Raw genomic sequence first — 25,293 nt, forward strand, 5'->3', positions numbered from 1 at the left:
CAATGAGTACTAAATTATAAGAAAACACATGTTAAGGGTAACTTTTATTCTTATGGACTTCAGCTGAAATCCACTTCTAAAATATTCTTACTATTTTCAGGGTCCCAAGAGTCTGTGTCCCACGCCCATGGGACCCTTTTTTTTTTTAGTTCCTGAGATACTAGTACCAGCTGAGCTATGCCCCCTCTTCAGAGGTCTGAATTCCAGCTCCACGAGGTCTCTCCAACCTTCCAAGTTTTAATAATTCCAATCTATTCTCTTTGTTCTCCAAAGCCTAAAAATTGTGGCATCTTCTGTGTTACCACCTTCATGATACCTTAGTGTTCTCTTTGCCATTCAGTTTTCCAATATCTGTAATTCCTTACATTACATTGTCTCTGTTAAAATAACTAGTGTGCTGATACTGGGGAAACAAGCACAGCTTGTACAAGGAAAGGTCATGGAAGCTCCGCAGACACATCCATACTCCCTGAGGGACTGAATTGCTGGGTGGAGGGCTGTGGGGACCATGGTCTTAAACAACATCTAGCCCAATTGGCATAACACAGTTTATAAACACAATGTTCTACATTCTACCTTGGTGAGTAGCGTCTGGGGTCTTAAAAGCCTGTGAGCAGCCATCTAAGATACTCCACTGGTCTCACCACTTCAGGAGCAAGGGAGAATGAAGAGAACAGGATACAAGGAAAAGATTAGTCCAAAGGACTAATGGACCACAACTACCAAGCCCTCCACCAGACTGAGTACAGTACAGCTAGATGGTGCCCGGCTACCACCACTCACTGCTCTGACCGGGAACACAACAGAGGGTTCTGGACAGAGCTGGAGAAGAATGTAGAACAAAATTCTAACACACACAAAAACGACCAGATTTACCGGCCTGAAAGAGACTGGAGAAACCCCGAGAATATGGCCCCCAGACCCCTTCTAGCTCAGTGGTGAAGTCACTTCCGAGGTTCACCGTTCAGCCAGAGATTGGACCACCCCATATAACAAAACAGTACTAATGAGGCACAGCAGTCCAGGGATAAGGACTAGAAGGCAGAAGGGGACAGGAAAGCTGGTGATAGGAAACCCAAGGTTGAGTAAGGACAGTGTTGACACGTAGTGGGGTTGTTAACCATTGTCATAGGGCAACATGTGTACTGTTTAATGAGAAACTGTTTTGTTCTGTAAACCTTCATCTAAAGTGAGAATAGCAGTACAACTGGAGGAACGTAATCGATGTCACTGAACTGTGCATGCAGAAATTTTTGAAATGGATGGTGTATCTTTGTCTATGCATATTTTCACAAAAAAAAAAGGTTGAGAAGGGAGAGGGCTGACATATTGTGGGGTTGTTAACCAATGTCATAAAGCAATATGTGTACTGACTGTTTAATGAGAAACTATTTGTTCTGTAAACCTTCACCTGAAGTACAATAAAAAAATAAAATAACTAGTGTGGTTTCTATTCCCTGACTCATACAGGTCTGGCATATTTATCTGCCTAAATACAGCATTATACCACCTCTATCTGCATTTGCCACCTAGGATTGGGGAAGGAAGAGTATTATTCCGGCACCCTCCCCAGACTTTCAGGGGTGGAGTTGATACTCCATCATCCCTAGGATTTCTAAACCCCAGCCTCTGTTTATCCCATCACTAAATTCCAGCCCAACCTTACCAGGTTTCACCCACAATGTGAGACAGCATGGAACAGACCTCACACTAAGATCTCAACTCCTTTGCTCTTTTTCCTTCCTCTCGTCTCTCTCCTTCTAGTCCAGGAAGGGCTTTCTCTTTCAATGTAGCAGAAAACTTTTCCTTAGCCTGCAATTTTCCTACTCTCTTTCTTATTGCAAAATTCTTGTGCTTCTGCCATCACCATGAGAAGAATAAGTCCCAGTTATCCCACTGGTACCGAGAGGAGGACATAGCAGAGCCACCCTAGTAAAACGGCAGCATGAAGTAGAATTGGCCCATTGCTTTTGAAGTGTGCTAGTCTAGCTGACCTGAAAACTTGCAAATAAGTAATAAATGCTTTTTACTGTATGCCACTAAGATTTTGTTTATTAATCAGCAATAGCTAACTAATATAGAAGCTGGACCTCGTAGTCAGCCAATCTCTAGTTCTAAAATATTTAATGCAAAACTTTTGAACATTAGAAAACCCTTTACTTTTTTTATAAAGTTTCATTATAAAACTTAGGCCCTCACAACCATTTTCTCTAAAATGTGCTTCAAGAAATGTTGCCAAAGTCAAAAGCTGAACGTTTATTTTTTCTGATCCTTTGCATTCCTGACATAGCAGTCCTTATCTTCTGCAAAACACAGGATGCCTCTTGTTTGAAGAGGGTGAATATCATGAGGAATTATGAAAAAGAAAAGCACATTTACCATATTTCAAAATATGTTCTTCATTAATATTATGGAATAATGGAAGGAGCATAGACATTGGTGTGGCAATGACATAGTTTTGAGCCATAATCATGCCATTTACAATTTTTATAGCTAACTTACTTATAGCTCACTGTGGGTTACACAATGAAATAAGTGTTATAAGCAATATGACACTTAGTTCCTTCCGTAACCCCATCAGGAAGGTGATGCTATCCCTATTTAACAGTCGAGGAAACTGAGATTTAGAGAAGTTGCCTAAACTCAAGAAGCTAGAAAGTAGAACTGAGATTAGAACTAGCCCTTCTCTGACTACAAAGCTTTTGCTTTTAAACTCTAACCTATTTAGGGATGATATTCAAAATATTTAACAAATCAAATCAATATAAGTTAATATGTAAATAAATATAAATCAAAATTTATTTTAAAAATTCCCTTTCATTCTCAACTCTATTATAGAACCATTTATCAAGTGATATGTTGTAGTGTAAATTGTTCACCAAATAATTCAGGAAGTTTCAAGTCCTTTGTTAAAATTTAGAAAATGCTGTTGTTATTGTTAGGTGCCATTGAGCTGGTTCCCACTCATAGGGACCCTATGTACAACAGAACAAAACACTGCCCAGTCCTGCGCCATCCTCACGATTGTTGTTATACTGGAGCCCATTGTTGCAGCCACTGTGCCAATCCATCTTGTTGAAGGTCTTCCTCTTTTTTGCTGACCTTATACTTTGCCAAGCATGATATCCTTCTCCAGGGATTGATCGCTCCTGATAGCATGTCCGAAGTATGTGAGACATAGTCTCTCCATCCTTGCCTCTAAGGAGCATTCTGGCTGTACTTCTTCCAACACAGATTTGTTCATTCTTTTGGCAGTGTCTATGGTATATTCAATATTCTTCGCCAACATCATAATTCAAAGGCATCACTTCTTCGGTCTTCCTTAGTCATCGTCCAGCTTTCACATGCATATGAGTTGATTGAAAACACCATGGCTTGGGTCAGGCACACCTTAGTCTTCAAGGTGACATCTTTGCTTTTTTAACACTTTAAAGAGGTCTGCTGCAGCAGATTTGCCCAATGCAATGGGTTGTTGGATTTCTTGACTGCTGCTTCCTTGGGTATTGACTGTGGATCCAAGTAAAACGAAATCCTTGACAACTTCAATCCTTTCTCCGTTGAGCATGATGTTGATTATTGGTCCAGTTGTGAGGATTTTTGTTTTTTTCATGGTAAGACATAATCCATACTGAAGGCTGTGGTCTTTGATCTTCATTAGTAAATGCTTCAAGAAAATGTTTGTATAATCTTTTGTGATATTTTGTGGTATCAGTTGTCTCTAGTTAAATGATGCTCCTGAGTCATAAACTGGCCAACAAGAGTACATCAGACTCTTCCAATGACTTTCTCACAAAACTGATTGTCATTAGTTAACTTTTAGTCTCTCAATAACTAGAAGAAAATCATTAACTTCAACAACATTGTTCATGAGACAGAATCCCCTATCAGTTTCTGCTAAACAGCAGTTGCATTAAAAAAAAAGTTCTATCCCTTATAATAATGTCTGAGATCTTAAGACATTCATACCTCTTGTGTTTTAAGTTACAAAACTCATTTATTGTGCTTTCACATTTAATTTAGTCAAGCCTAATTCTTCAAGTCAGAGGAAAGTGGCACAAAGAGAACCTGAAGACAGTGGACTCTATTGATAAACTGTCTGGGTTTGAATTCTGGCTCTGCCATTTAAACTTTAAACTCTGTGCCTCAGTTTCCTAGTTTTAAAGATGACCATATTCATACTAGTCATGTGAGTCAGCATGCATTTGGAATGGTGCCAGACATTTAAAAAAGCACTATGTGAGTATTAGCTCTTATTTTTACTAATAAAATTAATGTCATTAATATTCATGACAGACAGGTATTTTGTGATTGTTAACAAATTCATCTCATTAAATGAAGGTGAAATATAACATATTATCAGAGGAGATTCCCCTAACGTACATTCAATACCAGTGTTCAACACAGGCAATTTTCCTTTAAAATCCTCTGGTGGGTAGGAAGGGTAGATTTATTTGCATTTCACCCTTAACCTCTATGGGTTGCCCTTGGGGTGTTAGCTGTATTAATAAATCTTCTTTGTGACTCCCCACAATGAGGGAGTCTTGGGCTTTGTTTCCTTCCCAGGAGACCTCTGAGGCTATAAAAATTAACACTCAAGGTCATCTGGTTCGACAAACGCCCTCAGGGTAAAAGTTAGCTTCGGTGTTCCACTTGCCATTTTGAGTTCCCTCCTTAATTTAGCTTTTAACTTTCTAACTCCTGGAAACATTTATAAATATGCTTTGTTCCTATTGTATCTAGAATTTTGGAGGCTTTCAAGAATGGGTCAGTCTAGGTATCTGTACATCATAATGTCATTTCAAACACATATTAACTCATTTGAATACTATTTTATTTTAAAATAATGTTTTCATATTATAAATAAAAATCAAATCATACAGAGTCCAAATAAACAATATTTTCTTCCTTTGATCTCTCCCTGGGTCCATTCCCCAGAAATAATTGATTTTAATAGTAATAATTTTTTTAGCTTCCTTTAATTTACATTAAAACTTTAATATAGGACTTTGATGGCTATTTGTCCATTTTTCACATCTATTAACTCTGCACTAGGAAATGAGAAATAACACATATATACTACCTTGTGAACTTTCATCTCTTAATTTTATCATATTTATTATTACTACTAAAGTTTCTAGTAGTTATATTCTGTTTTATATAATAATTAAATCCTCTGTGATTTATATACATTGATTTTAAATCACTCTTAAAACAACGTTTAAAGTATAGTTATTCCCTATAGAACCAACAATTGTGGTCAAATACAAAAAGAAATAAATGGAATTCTATGTCACCAAACCACTGCCTCTTAATGAACGTCCCAAGCATGAGGTAAAATGCATTCCCTTTTCATTTGTTTTCTCTTTTCATTAGTTCTTTTAGGAAATTCTCAGTTTTTATTCTTCTTTGTGTCTATGCTACTCTTCTTGCTTTCTTTTTTTTATTTTTATTTTATTGGAACAATTCAACGTATGAGAATATATGGGTAATAAGCTTTCTGAGCTTTTTCATGTCAGAAAATGATTTTGTTTATTCACCTTACTGAAATTTTGGTTAGAAGCAGAATTCTACATCAAAAATTATTTCTTCTCAGAAATTTGAGAAAATATTACTCTATTATCTCCTAGCTTGATAATATTGCTAATTTAGGAAGTGTCTGATATCACTATGTTTCTCATCTCCTTGCAGGTGACCCAATATATTTTCTCTGCGGAAGCTTTAAGGGCACTTCCTATACTTCTGGTCCTCTAAAAATTCCAAACAATGTGTCTAGATACAGGTCTTTTAAAATTCATCCTCCCTGGCATTTTGTCGAGCTCCTCAAATTAAAGACTTATGTCTTTATTCAGTTCAGGATAATTTTAAATTCCTTTACATCATTTACTCCCAACTAGTATCTTAGTGCCTTGTTTCTGGAATGCTAATAAACAGAAGTTTGACTTGTGTCTATCCTCTCTCATATTTTCAATCTTTGTCTTTTTATCTTCAACTAATTCTTAAGATGTGGTTCTTTTAAAAAATATATTTCACTGGAACCTTGTTAAGAAGAAGGGAGGTGCATATATACTTAGTGTTTTATATGAAACCAGAAACCTGGGAATTTTGTGTGTGTTTTTTTTATTGTGAAAATTAAACCATTATATTCTTTAACAGTGCAGCAAAACCATATAAACATTTTAAACATGTAGGAGGTAAATTATCTAATATTATTATTTGAAGTGAAAATTACACTATTAATTCCATTATTTCATGGATTTGGATTATTTCAATTTAATTTTCATTATATACATATTATACACCCACCTATTTGAAAGGTATTTTCATTTGAAGAAGGGATTCAAAAATCCAAGGTATTCTATGTGACTAAATTATTTAGCTTCTTGGCTAACCAGAGTCCAACCAATATTTTTAATTACAAGTGTTTCATGCAAAAACAACAACCCTAAAAGGGAGCTTTCAGATTCAATGAGATACAAAGTTAAAAGAGATCTACATCTTTCTCTTTCACTACAAACATAAAATATTACATATACGTATGTGTTCCTACCAGTGTCTTCAGAAGTTTGCAGTTTTTTTCCTCTACTAGGTATAATTATCATATAAATAACTTTGAATACATTTTAAATATTCTCAAGCTTCAAAGTTTATATTAATAATAAATTACTTTTGACACAACTCACAGTGGACCCTGAGTATGTACAGTGACTCACTGGAGCAATAAAATTCAATACTAACATTCTTCAAGACAAAGAAATGCTTTATTAAAACAGCACATTTATTGAATAATTGCTGAGGATCTGCTACATGTCAAGAACACATCTAGATGATTTAAAACTCTTTTAAATTTGTAGCTACAAAGAATCGTGTAGAACCTGATGTTAATTTTGACACTATCGCTTATATTCACAGCCTACTAATGCCTCAGAACAAAATAAGTCCATTTCTGAATGACTTTCAACAAAGAAATATAATTCCTAGGACTTCTTACTCATCTGTCAGTTTCTCATACTGTGGTGGCTTGCATGTTGCTGTAGTGCTGGAAGCTATGCCACAGGTAATTCAAATACCAGCAGGGTCAGAATAAGATAGATTTAGGAGAAGGACCTGGCGATCTACTTCTGAAAAAATTGGCCACTGAGGCATCTGTACTCTTAAAAGCTTGCAAGCAGCCATCTAAGATGCATTAATTGGTCCCAACCACCTGGAGTAAAGGAGAATGAAGAACACCAAAGAAACAAGGAAAGTAGTAGCTCAAGAGACAGAAAGAGCCACATAAACCAGAGACTTTATCAGCCTGAGACCAGAAGAACTAGATGGTGCCCGGCTACCACCAATGATCGCCCTGACAGGGAACATAACAGAGAGTCCCAGAAGGAGCAGGAGAAAGGTAGGGTGCAGAACTCAAATTCTAGTAAGAAGACCAGACTGAATGGTCTGACTGAGACTGGAGGAACCCCGGAAAGCATGGCCCCTGGATTCTCTATCAGCCCAGAACTAAAACAATTTCCAAGGCCAACTCTTCAGACAGGGATTGGACTGCACTGTGGGAAATAAAGTGATACTCATGAGGAGTATGCCTCTTAGCTCAAGTAAATACAAGAGACTAAATGGGCAGCTTCTGCCCGCAGGTGAGATGGGAAGACAGAGAGGGTTAGGAGCTGGTTGAATGGACATGAGGAATCAGGGGTGGAAAGGAAGAGTGTGCTGTCACAGTATGGGGAGAGCAATTAGGGTCACATAACAATGTATGTATACATTTTTGTATGGGAAAAAATTAAATAATTTTTTTTTAAAAATTGGCCACTGAAAATCTTATGAATAACAGAGGAACACTGGCTGATACAGTGCCAGAAGATGAGCCCCTCAGGTTGGAAGGCACTCAAAATACAACTGGAGGAGAGCTGCCTTGTCAAAGTAGCATCGACCTTAATGACGTGGATGGTGTAAACTTTCCAGGACCTTCATTTGCTGATGTGGCATGACTCAGAATGAGGAGAAACAGCTGCAAACATCCATTAATAACTGGAACATGGAATGTACAAAGTATGAATCTAGGAAAACTGGAGGTTGTCAAAAATGAGATGGAATGCTTGAAGATCAATATTCCAGGCATTAGTGAGCTGAATGGACTGGTACTGGCCATTCTGAATTGGACAGTCACAGGGATTACTATGCCAGGAATGAAAAATTGAAGAGGAATGCCATCACAACTATTATCAAAAAGAACATTTCAAGATCTACCCTGAAGTACAACACTGTCAGTGATAGGATAATATCCATACGCCTACAGGAAGACCAGTTAATTCAACTATTATTCAAATTTACACACCAACTACTAATGCCGAAGATGAAGAAATTGAAGATTTTTGCCAACTTCTGCAATCTGAAATTGATCAAATATGAAATTAAGATGCATTGATAATTACTGGTTATTGGAATGCAAAAGCTGGAAACAATGAAGGCTCAGTAGTTGGAAAATATGGCCTTGATATAGAAACAATACAGGAGATCACATGATAGAATTTTGCAAGACCAACTACTCCTTCATCGCAAATACCTTTGTTCAACAACATGAACGACAACTATACATGTGAACCTCACCAGATTAAATACACAGAAATCAAATAGACTACATCTGTGGAAAGAGATGATGGAAAAAGCCCAATATCATCAGTCAGAACAAGGACAGGGGCCAGCTGCAGAACAAACCAATAATTGTTTACATGCGAGTTCAAGTTGAAGCTGAAAAAAATTAGAACAAGTCCACAAGAGCCAAAGTACAACCTTGAGTATATCCTACTTGAATTTAGAGACCATCTCAAGAACAGATTTGACACATTGAACACTAATGACCTAAGACCAGAGGAGTCATGAGATAACATCAAAGATACATACATAAAGAAAGCAATAGTTCATTAAAAAGACAGGAAAGAAAGAAAAGACCAAAATGGATGTCAGAAGAGACTCTGAAACTTGCTCTTGAAGGTAGAGGAGTATTTACGGAAAATGGTGCCTATAGCAAGCACTGAAATTGCACCCTGTCCAAATATCTAGCACCCATCTTTTAGATAACTTTACCATAACATCAGCTAAAAAATACAAGTCAAGCTCATTTTACTTAACACATTGTGGAACTACATGAAAATTAGTTTTACCTTCCTTGCTTTCACTGATGAAAACTGATCTATGATGTGCTCAAAGCCATTTTTTTCAGTTTCTTCTCTTTCTACACTCAGCAGAGCAGGATCACACAGTCTGCCTTGACCCACGGAGGCTCTCAAAAGAAAAGTACTAATTTTAACTTGATCTCTCACATGTGGGGATGGAACTCAGTGGTTAATGAAACCGCTCAGTGGCACACAGACCCCCTTCAAGTGGCGCCTAGGACACGTGCCATACCTGCTATACCTTAGATACATCTCTGATGCTCAGTGAAAGGAAGAAATGATGAAGTGAAAGAGCTGCACAGAATATTTCAAAGGGTGGCTAAAGAAGACAAAGTAAAGTATTATAATGAAATGTGCAAAGACCTAGAATTCGGAAAGCAAAAGGGAAGAACAAGTTTGGTGTTTCTTAAGCTAAAAGAACTGAAGAAAAAAATTCAAGCCTTGAGTTATAATATTGAAGAATTCTATGGGCAACATATTGCACAATGCAAAAGAAGATGGAAGGAATACACAGAGTAACTGTACCAAAAAGAATTGGTCAACGTTCAACCATTTCAGGTGGTAGCATCTGATCAAGAACGAGTGGTAATGAAGGAAAAATTTCAAGTTGCACTGAAGGCATTGGCGAAAAACAAGCCTCCTTGAATTGACAGAATATCATTGAGATGTTTCAACAAACAGATACAACACTGGAAGCACCCACTCATCTATGCCAAGAAATTTGGAAGACAGTTATCTGGTCAATCAACTGTAAAAGATCCATGCATGTGCCCATTTCAAAGAAAGGTGATCCAATAGAATGTAGAAATTATCAAACAGTATCATTAATATCACATACAAGTAAAATTTGCTGAAGATCATTCAAAAATGGTTGCAGCAGTACATTGACAGGGAACTTCCAGAAATTCAAGCCAGATTTAGAAGATGACGTGGAACAAGGGATGTCATTGTTGATGTCAGATGGATTCTGGCTGAAAGCAGAGACTACCGGAAAGATGTTTACTTGTGTTTTATTGACTATGCAAAGGCATTTGACTGTGTGGATCATAACAAGTTATAGATAACACTGCAAAGAATGGTGTCTTAGTCATCTAGTGCTGCTCTAACAGAAATACCACAAATGGATGGCTTTCACAAAGAGAAATTTATTTTCTCACAGTCTAGTAGGCTAGAAGTCCAAATTCAGGGCGTCAGCTCCAGGGGAAGGCTTTCTCTCTCTGTCGGCTCTGGAGGAAGGTCCTCGTCATCATCAGTCTTTCCCTGAACTAGGAGCTTCTCTGCGCAGGAACCTAAGGTCCGAAGGATGCGCTCCGCTCCCGGTGCTTCTTTCTTGGCGGTATGAGGTCCCCAACTCTCTGCGTGCTTCTCTTTCCTTTTATCTCTTGAGAGATAAAAGGTCGTGCAGGCCACACCCCAGGAAAACTCCCTTTACATTGGATCAGGGATGTCACCTGGGTGAGGGTGGTGTTATAATCCCACTGTAATCCTCTTTAACATAAAATTACAATCACAAACTGGAGGACAACCACACAATTCTAGGAATCATGGCCCAGCCAAATTGATACATTGGCGGAGGGGGACATAATTCAAACCATGACAAACGGGAATTCCAGAACACTTAACTGTGCTCATGTGTAACCTGTACATAGATCAAGAGGTAGTCATTCAAACAGAACAAGGGGATACTGAGTGGTTTAAAATCACGAAAGGTGTGTGTCAGTGTTGTATCCTTTCATCATACTTATTCAATTTGTATTCTGAGCAAATAATCCTAGAAAATGGACTATGTGAAGAAGAATGTAGCATCAGGATGAGAGGAAGACAAATTAACAACCTGTGACATGTAGATGTTACAACCCTGCTTGCTGAAAGTGAAGAGGACTTGAAGCACTTAGTGATGAAGATCAAAGACTACAGCCTTCAGTATGGATTACACCTCAACATAAAGAAAACAAAACTCCTCACAATTGGACCGATAAGCAATATCATGATAAACAGAGGAAATATTGACTTTGTTAAAGATTTCATTTTAATTGGATCCACAATCAACACCCATGGAAGTAGCAGTCTAAAAATCAAACAACATATTGTATTGGGAAAATCTGCTGTAAAAGACCTCTTTAAGGTGTTAAAAAAGCAAAGATGTCACTTTGAGGACTAAGGTGTGCCTGACCCAGGCCATGGTATTTTCGATCTCCTCATTTTCAAGCAAAAGCTGGACAATGAATAAGACCACAGAAGAATTGATACCTTTGAATTATGGTTTTAGTGAAGAGTATTGAATATACCATGGACTGCCAAAAGAATAAACAAATCTGTCTTGGAAGAATGCTCCTTAGAAGAGAGGATGGCAAGATTTCATCTCACATACTCTGGACATGTTATCAGCAGGAACCAATCCCTGGAAAAGGATATCATGCTTGGTAATGTAGAGGATCAGATAAAAAGAGGAAGACCCTCGATGAGATGTATTGACAGTGGCTGCAATAATGAGCTCTAACATTGTAAGATGGCGCAGGACTGGGCAGTGTTTTGTTCTATTGTACACAGGGTTGCTATGAGTCGGAACTGACTCGATGGCACCTAACAACAACAACATGATTTCTTAGTTATTCACAGTTATATTTATTTAACTAGCATTTTCCCTTTCCTTAAATTAGCTCATCCTGATCTTGTACTGGTTATTTTACTATTGAGAATATTATCACATCAATTCTTGGCATTGCCTCACTTAGCAAGCAATGCTACCGCTCTGGTTGATTGGCTACATTTTAAAACCTGGTTGATGATCCTGTTTTCGTAATTTGTTATTTTTAATAATATCTTACAATGGTGGTCCAATTTCTACACAAATTGATTTTAACAACACCTTGTGCATACAAGGCTACATTCTGCCATCATTATTGACTCTAATGTCTTAACTGTAAATTCTATTTTGATCTTTTACTTTTTTATTTATATTTATTTATAAATATTTTCAACAGAATTTCCATTTACTAAATAAGTGACTAATATCACATAAATTGAAAATAGTAGGTGAAATTTAAAAATGAATACTTGACTATTTCATTCAGATTAAATTTAGTAAAAGATCAAAATAAAACTTAAACACAGTTTAAAATACAGATTAACAGGAATGAAAAATTCACTAAGGATTTAGGTTTCCAGATGGATTCAAGTTAAAAATGGGAAAAAATTACATTTATGAGTAAACTGGCTTGAATCTAAAGTAAACCTTCCAAATCATAGACGTTTCAGTTTCCTGTATGTCCTTAGAATGAATGTTCTCTGACTCTACAGGGATGTTCCATGTAATACTCTCACAGAGCAACACTGAGCTTCTGCTTAGCTTCAAATATTTTGTTGAACTTTAAAAATATAGACGTATTCAGAATACCCAAAGATGCCACAGCAGACTACCAGGGTACCACTTACAGGCCTAATAAAATGTTTATGTTATTCAATCTCCTCCAGGATTCTTATATTACAAATAGGTTTGATTATAAAGGAGTCTTCTTACCATATCTAATAGTTTAGTAGTTCTTTCTGTTCTTGACAAGAAAGCAGCATATTGGTTAGTCAAGTTAGGTAGTTCAGGACTTCCACTGACCTGTGAATTACAAAAAGCATGTAAAAAGGAAGAGGAAAAGGGTATCATTTCTTATTTTTATCAATACAAGTGGCACTATAAATAATAAGTTTTCAGCAAAGCTCAGCAATATTGTTCCATCATTAAATAGTGGTAAATATATATTCTTTAAAAGGTTAATTTTTTAAAATAAGATATGGAAGTAAAAACCTTTAAGTCAATGAGACATTAAAACAGAAAAATAGTTAATTCTATGAACCTCTAGGTAAATGAGATGGATCTAAATACATTATTTAAACACATTAAGCGTGAATTATTAGCTATATTCTAATGTTAAATTCAGACATCAATTCTTGTTCTGTTTTATAACCAGCAGGCAGTGATCTCAATAATATATGAGTACAAGGTACTTGGCCAATTATATAGTATTATTTGTTAATAACTGATTATTAACACATGAAATAAAAATATAATAATAATTTAACTTGATCATATGACAATCCTGGATTAACAAACTTTCAAAGAAAAATAATAAATACTCTCTTAAATATCAAAATATCTTATATGCATTGAAGATGTAAATTAATTAGCTAAAGGAGACTGGTAATCTAAAAATTTAATTAGCAATTAATCCTTACAATATTATACTCTTTTTGCTTTATCATATAATTTAGCCATTTCTAGTAACTTAAAGTGTATAACCAGCAGCAACATTTTTTGTGTATAGAAAAAGGATGAGGATTTATTTTCCTGTTTTAATATACCTCACTGTTTTTATTTCAGAATTTGATATTCATGTTTCATATTTCAGAATGTGATACATGGTAGAAAATAGTTTGATCTCTCTCCATATTTGTTTATATTTTTGGTAACATTAATCTCCTAAAAACCCATCACTCATATACTGTATCTTTGAAACTATCAGCCTCTCTACCCCAAATGCTGAAGCTGACATTTTTCCCCTCTTTTCCTCATGATATAATTCCTAATTAGCCACTCAAAAGAAAATAGGTAAATGCTGTCACTGTGAAAACAGAACAAGCAATCACAGTCAACATCTTGTAAAAATGTGAAAGTCTTCAAGTATAGAGCATCTGAGCCATTACTATTTCACAGGGTTGTTATACAAATTTATTGCTGTTGAAAAATAATTGCTTTTATAATAATTTTATTATTGTCATGTAGGTGGTAATATAAATTATAACAGAATTTCTAAAACATTTTGTAATTTTTTACTGTTTAGAGCACAGGAAGTACCAAGTCCAGGAAATGAATAACTCACTGGAAGACTTTGGCTTTAGAGGAAATGAGTAGTTTGCAGAAGACCTCATTTCTACCTAAGGTAAGTTAAAAAAAAAAAAATCAAATAAAAGTCTGTATTTAGAAGTTTAGAATTGTGGAAGCATCACAGACCCAAAAATCAACTAATCCATTGCCATCAAGTCGATACTGACTCATAGCAACCCTACAGGACACAGAAGAACTACCCTACAGGGTTTCCAAGGCTGTAATCATAGATCAGAGGGCTAAAATTCTGGAGAGGGCAGAACTTCTGAGAGGTGAGCTATCAATCTGCAGCTGCTTTTTCCCTGGGGCATTTGTTGGTAACAGCAACGCAGGCTATGATTCTGGGTTTAGGCCTGGCAAAAGGCTAAGAAACTGAAAAACCAACTTATTGTGGTTTTGTTGGGCCAAAAGGACAAAATTGCAGATTTGAGGAGCCTCAAAACACATGGCCTGTTTCCCCTTAAGATATGTGCAAAGGGGGTGAAGGCACAGCAAGGCTAGAAATCTAAGCCAAAAAAATCCCGAAATGCCGAGGCAGTAAAGATTACAGTTCAGAACCTGCCAGACAGAATTGCCCTGAACATGTCAGGCTCACAGTTGACAGAAGTACACTTAAGACATTGGACAAATCAAAGGTAAATGAAGTCCTAGCAAAACTGTAATTGGTATAATCTGTGATTAGATTAAGTTCATCTCTCACCTCTGTCAGTGTGAAGCCTCTCCAGAGGAAAACAACACCATTTAAATTCTCTGCAATATTTTTATACACTATCTGACATTCTATTAAAGATTATGTAGCATGCTAAAACACAGAGGCATGATCAAAAATCAAGAGAAGAAAAACAGACAATAACAAAGACCCACAGATAGTAACAACGACCCATAGGTGATATGTAGTTCTGGTAGTGCAGTGGTTAAGAGCTCAGCTGCTAACCAAAAGGTCAACAGTTCAAATCCACCAGCCACTCCTTGAAAATCCTATGGGGCAGTTCTACTCTGTCCTGTAGGGTGAAATCTATAAAAAAAATAATTAAATAGACATTCTAGAACTGAAAAATAAAATACAGGTTATCCCCAATATCTAAAAGTAGAACATTCCTATGAAATCTTTCATAAGCCAAAATGGCATAAAGTAAAGAAGCAATTACCATGAAGTTATATGGAAAAAAAATTTTGCACATTCCAAGATACAAAAAATAACCTACCAAAAGACCATAAAACTAAAATAACACTGACATATAATGTTCACAGACACAGTTCAAACATATGTGGCTTGATGATGAGATGCTGATTGAAGTTCCTGGGGAAGGAGCTTGGCAACTCCACTCTCATTGCTTGGGGTACATGCTGCCTCTTTAATGGCTCATTGCAAAAGAAATCTTGAAAGCTAGTTCTGCTAGTAAAAATGAAAATCCTCTATGGATTTCTCTCGGTTAGCAAAAACAGGTACTAATGTAGGTCTTTTGTAAAAAGTGAAGTTGCATAAAGTGAACTTTCAAAAAGCAGGAGATACTTCTATCTGAAAGTAAGAACTCAATTCTTGTTAGGTGCTGACGAGTCAGTTCCCACTCATAGCGACCCTATGTACAACAGAACGAAACACTGCCCGGTCCTGCACCATCCGCACAATCGTTATGCTTGAGCCCATTGTTGCAGCCACCGTGTTAATTCATCTCGTTGAGGGTTTCCTCTTTTTTGCAGACCCTCTACTCTACCAAGCATGATATCCTTCTCCAGGGACTGGTCCCTTCTGATAACATGTCCAAAGAACATGAGGTGAAATCTCGCCATCCTCATTCATAATGAACATTCTGGCTATATTTCTTCCAAGGCAGATTTGTTTATTCTTACGGCAGTTCATGGTACGTTCAATATTCTTCACCAACACCACAATTTAAAGGCATCAGTTCTTCTTCAGTCTTCCTTATTCATTGTCCAGCTTTCACAAGCATACGATGCAATTGAAAACACCACGGCTTGAGTCAGGCGCACCTTAGTCCTTAAAGTGACATCTTTGCTTTTTAATACTTTAAAGTGATATCTTGCAGCAGATTTGCAAAATGCAATGTGTCGTTTGAATCCTTGATGCTGCTTCCACGGGCATTGGTTGTGGATCCAAATAAAATGAAATCCTTTACAACTTCAATATTTTCTCTGTTTATCATGATGTTGCTTATTGGTCTAGTTGTGAGCAATTTTGTTTTCATTATGTTGAGGTGTAATCCATATTGAAGGCTGTGATCTTTGATCTTTATCATTAAGTGCTTCAAGTGCTCTTCACTTTTAGCAAGCAAGGTTGTGTCATTTGCATATTGCAGGTTGTTCATAAGTCTTCCTCCAATCCTGATGCCACGTTCTTCTTCATATAGTCCAGCTTCTTGGATTATTTGCTTAGCATACAGATTGAATAAGTACGGTGGAAGGATACAACCCTGACACACACCTTTCCTGACTTAATACCACCAGCATCCCCTTATTCTGTTCCAATGACTGACTGTCTCTTGGTCCATGCACAGGTTACACATGAGTACAGTCAAGTGTTCTGAAATACCCGTTCTTTGTAATGTTAGCCATAATTTGTTATGATCCACACAGTCAAATGCCTTTGCATAGTCAATAATATACAGGTAAACATCTTTCTGGTATTCCCTGCATCTGACATCAGCTATGATATCCCTTGTTCCACGCCCTCTTCTGAATCCCACTTGAATTTCTAGCAGCTCCCTGTCGATGAACTGCCGCAACTGCTTTTGAATGTTCTTCAGCAAAATTTTACTTGTGTGTGATATTAATGATACTGTTCAATAATTTCCGCATTCTGTTGGATCACCTTTCTCTGGAATGGGTACAAATATGCATCTATCCAGACAGTTGGTGAGGTAGCTGTCTTCCAAATTTCTTAGCATAGATAAGTGAGCACTTCCAGCGCTGCATCCAATTTCTGAAACATCTCAATTGGTATTCCGTCAGTTCCTGGAGCCTTGTTTTTCACCAATGCTTTCAGTGCAGCTTGGACCTCTTCCTTCAGTACCATCAGTTCTTGATTACATGCTACCTCTTGAAATGGTTGAACATCAACCAATTCTTTTTGGTACAGTGACTCTATGTATTCTTTCCATCCTCTTTTGATGCTTCCTGCACCATTTAGTATTTTCCCCACAGAATCCTTTAATATTTCAACTCCAGGCTTGAATTTTTTCTTCAGTTCTTTGAGCTTGAGAAATGTCAAGCATGTTCTTCCCTTTTGGTTTTCTATCTCCAGGTCTTTGCACATGTCATTACAATACTTTGTCTTCTCAAGTTGACATTTGAAATCTTCTGTTCAGCTCTTTTACTTCATCATTTCTTCCTTTCGCTGTAGCTACTCTACGTTCAAGAGCAACTTTCAGAGTCTCTTCTGACATTCATTTGGTTTTTCTTTCTTTCCTGTCTTTTTAATTCCCTCGCGCTTTCTTCATGTATGATGTCCTTGATGTCATCCCACAACTCGTCTGGTCTTCGATCATTAGTGTTCAATGTGTCAAATCTATTCTTGAGATGGTCTTTAGATATACTCAAGGTCATACTTTGGCTCTCGTGGATTTGTTCTAATTTTCTTTAACTTCAACTTGAACTTGCATATGAGCAATTGATGGTTTGTTCCACAGTTGTTCTGTTCCCATCCTTGTTCTGACTGATAATATTGAGTTTTTCTATCACCTCTTTCCACAGATGTAGTTGATTTGATTCCTGTATATTCCATCTGGTGAAGTCCACATGTATAGTTGCCATTTATGTTGGTGAAAAATGGTAAGAAGTCACTGGTCTTGCAAAATTCTACCATGTGATCTCCGGCATTATTTCTATAACCAAGGTTGTATTTCTCAACTACCAATCGTTCTTGTTTCCAACTTTCACATTCCAATTGCCAGTAATTATCAATGCATCTTGATTGCATGTTTTATCAATTTCAGACAGCAGAAGTTGGTAAAAATCTTCAATTTCTTCATCTTTGTTCTCAAGTGGTTGGTGTATAAATTTGAATAATAGTCGTATTAACTGGTCTTCCTTCTAGGTATATGGATATTAGCCTATTATTGACAGTGTTGTACCTCAGGATAGATCTTGAAATGTTCTTTTTCACGATGAATGTGACACCATTCCTCTTTGTCATTCCCAGCATAGTATGCCATATGATTTTCTGATTCATAATGGCCAATACCAGCCCATTTCAGCTCACTGATGCCTAGGATATCGTTGTTTATGCCTTCCATTTCATTTTTGATGACTTCCAATTTTCCTAGATTCATACTTCGTTCATTCCACATTCCTATTATTAATGGATGTTTGCAGCTGTTTCTTCTCATGTTGAGTCGTGCTATGTCAGCAAATGAAGGTCCCGAAAGCTTGACTCCGTCCATGTCATTAAGGCTGCTGCTACTTTGAGTAAGCAGCTCTTCTCCAGTCTTCTTTTGAGTGCCTTCCAATCTGAGGGACTCATCTTCTGGCACTACATCTTGAAAATGTTCTACAGCTGTTTATAAGATTTTCACTGGTTAGTTTTTTTCAGAAGTAGACTGCAAGTTTCTTCTTCCTAGTCTGCCTTAGTCTGGTAGCTCAGCTGGTACCTGTCCACCATGGATGACCTTACTGGTATTTGAATACCAGTGGCATGGCTTCCAGCATCACAGCAACACACAAGCCCCCACAGCACAACAAACTGACAGACACACGGAAGAACTCAATAGCAACCCTATAGGACAGAACTCAACAGATCATTTTTTTTATTTTAGTAGAAATATATAAAACAAAATATTTACTATTTCAACATTTTTTACATGTACAACTCAGTGACATTAATCATGTAAATCATGTTGTACAGCCATCACCACTATCCATTTGCAAAGTTTTCCATCATCCTTAACAGAAACAAAGCACCCCTTAAGAAATGACTCCTCCTTTCCCTCTCCCTCTCACCACTGGTTTTTAAGTTGTTTCCACTGACTTGATCAATTAATAGCATTCCAAACACAACTGAAAGGAAGATTATTGAATTGGAACATAGTTTAGCAGAAAATATCCAAACTGAGGCACAGAGAGAAAAAGGATATATAATACAGAAGGGTATTAAGAGTTATTTGGGGCATAATAAACAGGTTTAACATATATACTATTAAAGTTCCAAAAAGACCAGCAAAAAGGAATGTGGCAGAAGAACTATATAAAGATAATAACCAAGAATTTTTTTAAACTGATGAAGCACATTAACCTATAGATTCAAAGGCTCTATGAACCCCAGGCAAATAAATACCAAGAAAATCACACCTTAAAGCACATCAAACGCAAAACCAAAGACAAAGAAAACTACACATTTCCTTCAAAAAAGCAACAAGTCTGACAACTTATTTCTCAATGGAAATGACAGAATGCATAATACAAAGACATGACATCTTTAAAGCGCTGAAAGAAAATAACTACCAACCTAAAAATCTATACCCGCAAACAAATAATTCAAAAATGACAAAATATATTGTCAGACAAACAAAAACTGATGATCCATCAGCAGACCTGCACCAGAGTAAGCACTAAATAGAGTTTTTCAGGCAGAAGAAAAATAATTCATAATGTGGGTATGTGGGTTTTACTCATTTTGAAAGTTTGCAAAAATTTTAGCCATTATTTCTTAAAATATTTTCTATGTTCTCCACACTCCTCCTCACTTTCAGGGACTCCAATTACACATATATAGGCCACTGAAGTTGTCCCTTAACTCACTCATTAAGGCGTTCTTTTTTCTTTTTCTGGATTTTTTCTATTACTACGTCTTCAGGTTCACTAATCTTTACATCTGAACTGTCTAATCTGCTGTTAACGCCAAACAATGCACTTTTTCTAAAACATATTGTGATCACTAGAACTTAAATTTGTGCTTTTTATTTCTGCCATTTCTCTATTTAATATGCTTATTCTTTACCTTCTTGAACATATGGAATAGAGTTATAGTAACTTTAATCTCCTTATCTACTAATTCTATCATTTGTGTCATTTCTGTGCTTGTTTAACTGATGTTTTTTCCTCATTATGGGGTGTATTTCCCAACTTTCATGTACCTAGTAATTTTTTTATTGGATTCCTGACTCTGGATTTTACCCTATTGGATGCTGGCCATTTTTAATTTCTTATAAATATTCTTGAGATTTGTTCTGGGATGCAGTAAAATTTCTTGGGAAAAATATCCTTTTAAGACTCCATCTCCTCAACTCACAAGACTGCCAGGACCTACCTGGGTTCCTCTTCTGTATGGTACAAACTGGAAACTCTATCTAGGCAGTAGGCTGATGGAATCATGGAGCTCACCTCATTTGTTTTCGATGTTGAAGGATCACTGTCCTGTGCTGTCTGATGTTCAATACCTAACAACTATTCATATATTTGGGCAATTTTTTTAGTTATTCATGAATATATGTAAATCAATCCCTTCCCTGTTACATCATTTTGACCAGGAGAAGTCAAGAATAAATTTTAAAATGTAAATCTGATCATATTATTGTCCAAAAAAAAAAAGCAACAGCGAAAAGCAAAAACTAAATTTCAGTGGTTTCTTATTGCCTTCAGATTAAACTAAAATTCCTGAGCATAGAAATTAAACTTGAACATAGCAGAATAAAGTCAACTTCCCCATCTCTTTCTGGATATCCTCCAGAAAAAAGGAAAAGAAAGAGAGAGAGGAAGAAAGAAATCACACTACAGTTGTTTGTGAAAGTAGGAGATAACTAAAATCCAAGACTTCCAGAAACAGCTGCCAAAAGTAATAAAGATTGAGCAGGTGCAGTATGGGGAAAACTGGAGAAAAGAAATACAGAGAAAAGACAGAGACTCCATATCTCATAGTTAGCACAAACACTTCTCGAACAACAAACTCTTAGGTACAAAATATAAATCCCTTGTTTGCAAACATAGGAGCAAGGACGCACTGACTTCCTTGGTCTCAAAAACAGAAGTGTAATTAAAAGATCACACTCACAAAGCACATACCAGGAAGAAGTCTGTTTCTGTGCCAGCAAGAGAAAAGTCTTTACATTATCAGTAATCAATATCACTAATGAAAAAGGGATATCACTTCGATATTACTTGTTTACACCCTATAGCTAATTTGTGTGTTTACTCTTTTTTTCTTGAGAAATTTTGCTAAGGGTTAATAAATTCTTTTAATCTCTTCAAAGAATCAATATTGGCTTTATTTAATTCCTCTATCATATGTTGTTGATAGGTGCTATCAAGTTGCTTCCGACTCATAGCAACCCAATGTACAAAAGAAGGAAACTGCTTGGTCCTATGCCATCCCCACCATTGTCTATCAGGTTTCTAACCTTTATTATCTCTTTCTTTTTACTTTATATGGGCTGAATTTGCTTTCCTTTTTCTAATTTCTTGAGATAAACTCTTAGATTATTAATTCTAAACAATTTCTTGTTTTCAAATATCAGCATTTAATATTATAAATTTTCTCAAAGTCACTGCTTTAGCCTAGCCACTACAAATTTTAGTATATTTTGGTTTTTATTCTTGGCAAGTCAAAAAATGTTTTCTATTTTCCCCTGTGATTTATTCTTTTACCTATAGGTTCTTTAGATATGTATTCCTTAGTTTCCAACTATTTGGGGGTTTTCTCATTATCATTTTGTTATTTTCCTAATTTAATTTCATTATGGCCAAAAACATATTCTGTTTGATTTCAATCTTCTGAGAAATTTGTGAGTCTTGTTTTATGGCACAGTATATGGTTTATTTTGGTGAATGTTCAATATATACTTCAAAACAACATGTATTCTATGATTGTTAGGTGTAATCTTCTATAAATGTCCATTAACTAAATTTGGTTAATGATATTGTTCATGTCTTCTATAAATTACATATTTTTCTGTCTCCTTGTTCCATCAATTACTGAGACAAGTGTTTCAAACTCCAGTTATGATTGTGAGTTTGAATTTCTTCTTTTAATTCTATTAAATCTTGTTTCAAATATTTTGAAGCTATTTTCTTGGGATTGTTATATCCCTTTGATGAATTAACTCCATTATCATTATAAAATGTTCCTCCTTGTGATGGTTAAGGTAGTGTGTCAACTTGGCTGGGCCATGATTCTCAGTGGTTTGGCAGTTATGACATAGTTTGGCAGTTATGTAATGACATAATTTTGCAGTTATGTAATGATGTAATCAACTCCATGATGAGATCTGCTATGAGCAGTCAATCAGTTAAAAGGGAGTTTCCCTGGGGCTGTGGCCTGCCTCCAGTATATAAACGTATGTTCCAGAGAGGCTCTCGCTCTGGATCCTAGATCCAGCTCATCACCATCTAACTTGAAGTCCCAACCTCAAGTTCTTGGGACTTGAGCCAGCGACCTGTCATACTGCCTGCCGATCTCAGGATTAATCGGCCTCCACATCTTGTGAGCCAGTAGCCAGCTGTCTTACCTGCTGATCTTAGATTTGTCAGCCCCTGTAGCTACATAAGTCAAGAGAATCCTCCAAACTGACCCACGGACTTGGGACTTACCAGTCTCTATAACAGTGTGAGCCATTTTCTTGAATTAAATCTCTCACCTCTCTCTCTCTCTCTCTATATATATATATATATATATATATATATCTTCACTGGGTTTTGCTTCTCTAGAGGGCCCAGCCTAAGACAATCATTAATTAGAAATAAAATGAACTATGTTTCAATTAAAGGATTATCAGTCTGAATTTTTAAAAATCCATATGCTGCTTATAGTATGTCAATATAAAAATAGAGAGATATTGAAAGGAATATCATAAAGATACAAAAATATTGAAAGTAGAAGAATGGAAAAAAGATACACTAGCTATCAGAGAGGAAGGTCGTGCAGTTACATTAATATCAGACTTCAAGGCAGAATTACTAAAGAAACTGTGATATTTCATAACAACAACAAAAAAAAACCTTTTAGGTCATAAAGAACATACCACAATACAACATTTAAATTTACCTAATAACATAGATTTAAAAATATATAAGGCAACACTGAAAGCACTAACATAAGAACCAGACAAAACTTCTTTTTCAGCAACTGATGGAATAAACTGATGAAACTTTTAATGTAGCAGACTCAGAATATGAACCTCTACAAATCACTCAGCCCCACCTGTCCCTAGACCCTGGGAAGAAAGACTTGCTAGGTAGAGAGCCACAGCCACTACTGCCTTCACCTTCTTCTTGATATGATTGGCTGTCTCAGTTTCCCCCAGAGTAGGAGTCATACTCTGGGCATAGTATCCAGTATTCCCACTGTAGCAGGAGCCTCTGCAGGGTGGGTGCCAGGCCTTACGCAAGAAGACAAACACTTCCCATCACTTCCAGACTTCAATGTTGCACTGTACTGCAGAGTGTTAAGATATGGCAGCTACCTGGAGGGGTCATGTAAACTCAAAAACAGGAAGAGCCTATGGAACAAACTTTGACCAAGAAAAGACAGATGGGAAGGGGTCACCAAATAAGTTTCTCTTCCTTCATCCTACTGTCCCCTATGAACTGTTCTAGATACCCTTACGTGACCCAGAAACTAGTTGTGTTTCCTTGTGATGCTGTGGCCAACTGGGTAAGGTACCGCCTTGATTTTGCCTTCTCTCTTCCCCAGCCTTACTTTTTCCCTCACTCTTGTGGCCCATGGATTTCCTTCCAATAAAGACTTAGCCCAAGGCAAAGTTTATGGGCCATGTTTCCTAGGGAACCTGGGTTAATCCATTCAATACAGTACAAAAGTTTTGAACAAGGCAGTTAACAAACATGACCCAAATGACATATATAGAAAGCTATAAACTAAATATACATTTCAAGCACACCTGAAGCTTCTACCAAAATCGATCATATGCTGGACCATTAAGCAAATTTCAATAAATTTCAAACGAATGAAATTAATATATACTCGGTCTACAGTAAAATTAATCTATAAATCAATATCTAAATGATAATTAGAAAGTGCCCCTATTTTCCATGCAAATTTAAAACTGTTTTGAACTGAACAATGAAAATATTATATACCCACTCCTCACTTATCGACATGGTTAGGTTCCAAAGGTTGTTACACAAAAATCAGCATTATACAAAAATGGCATCATTACATAGCTGACAAATTACATCATTAAATAACTCCAAATTACATCATTACATAACTGCCAAACCACTGAGAATCATGGCCCAGCCAAGCTAACACATAACCTTAACTATCACAGCCAGCGTTACTCTTGCCTCACATCTCAGAGTTCATTACTGCTAGACATACATCATTAATGCACAAAATAGATGAACAGTAGACGTTTTACTATTGTCATAAATGCAAAATCTCAGATAATGAGAAGTCGGTGAGGCATAGGTGTATGTTAAAGCATGTGGAATGCAACTAAAAACCATACTTAGATTTAAATTTATAGCCCAAAATACATGTATTAGAAAATAAGAAAGGCTGAAAACCAATAAACTAAGCATCTACCTCAAGGCATTAAAAAAATAATAATTAAATTACCCCAAAGAAAGAAGAAGGGAAATAATAAAGATAAAGTCACAATTCAATGAAATAGAAAACAAATACATAGTAAAGAGCATCAACAAAGCCAAAATATGGTTCTTTAAAAAGGCTAAATACTTTTATTAACCCTTCATGAGACTGATCAAAGAAAAAAAGAGTTAATGCACAAATTATCAATATCAAGAGTAAAAAGTGGGCATTAAAAATCATTTGTAGATATTATGAACAACTTCATACCAATAAATTTGAAAAATTAGATGAACTATTCCTCAAAAAACATCTTACCAACATTGATGTAAGAAGATATAGGGAAACTTATTAATACTAGTTATTAAGTAAAAGAAACTCATAATTCATAACTTCCCACAAAGAAAATTCAAAGCCTGTGGGCTCTACAGGGGAAGTACACCAAACTGAAGAGAAAAAACAAACAAAAAAAATTAATCTTTCACAATATTTACCTGTGTTTTATTGACTATACAAAGGCATTTGACTGTGTTGATCATAACAAATTATAGATAACATTGGGAAGACTGGGAATTCCAGAACACTTACTTGTGCTCATGAGGAACCTGTACTTAGACCAAGAAGCAGTCCTTCAAACAGTACAAGGGGATACTTCGTGGTTTAAAGTTAAGAAAGGTGTGTGTCAGGGTTGTATCCTTTCACCATACCTATTCAATCTGCATGCTGAGCAAATAATCTGAGAAGCTGGACTATAT

At 36.3% G+C, this 25,293-nt stretch overlaps 1 protein-coding gene across 1 annotated transcript in view; it reads right to left on the minus strand.

The window, feature by feature from the left end:
* Positions 1-25,293, minus strand: part of STPG2 (sperm tail PG-rich repeat containing 2) — a 265,153-nt gene that overhangs the window by 71,046 nt on the left and 168,814 nt on the right. The window contains exon 8 of the mRNA XM_004390246.2: positions 12,688-12,777. Coding sequence (XP_004390303.2) covers positions 12,688-12,777 — 90 coding nt within the window. The remainder of the gene's footprint in view (positions 1-12,687; positions 12,778-25,293) is intronic.

The sequence above is a fragment of the Trichechus manatus genome, unplaced genomic scaffold, assembly GCF_000243295.1.
Source record: "Trichechus manatus latirostris isolate Lorelei unplaced genomic scaffold, TriManLat1.0 scaffold00291, whole genome shotgun sequence".
Classification (NCBI taxonomy): Eukaryota; Metazoa; Chordata; class Mammalia; order Sirenia; family Trichechidae; genus Trichechus; species Trichechus manatus.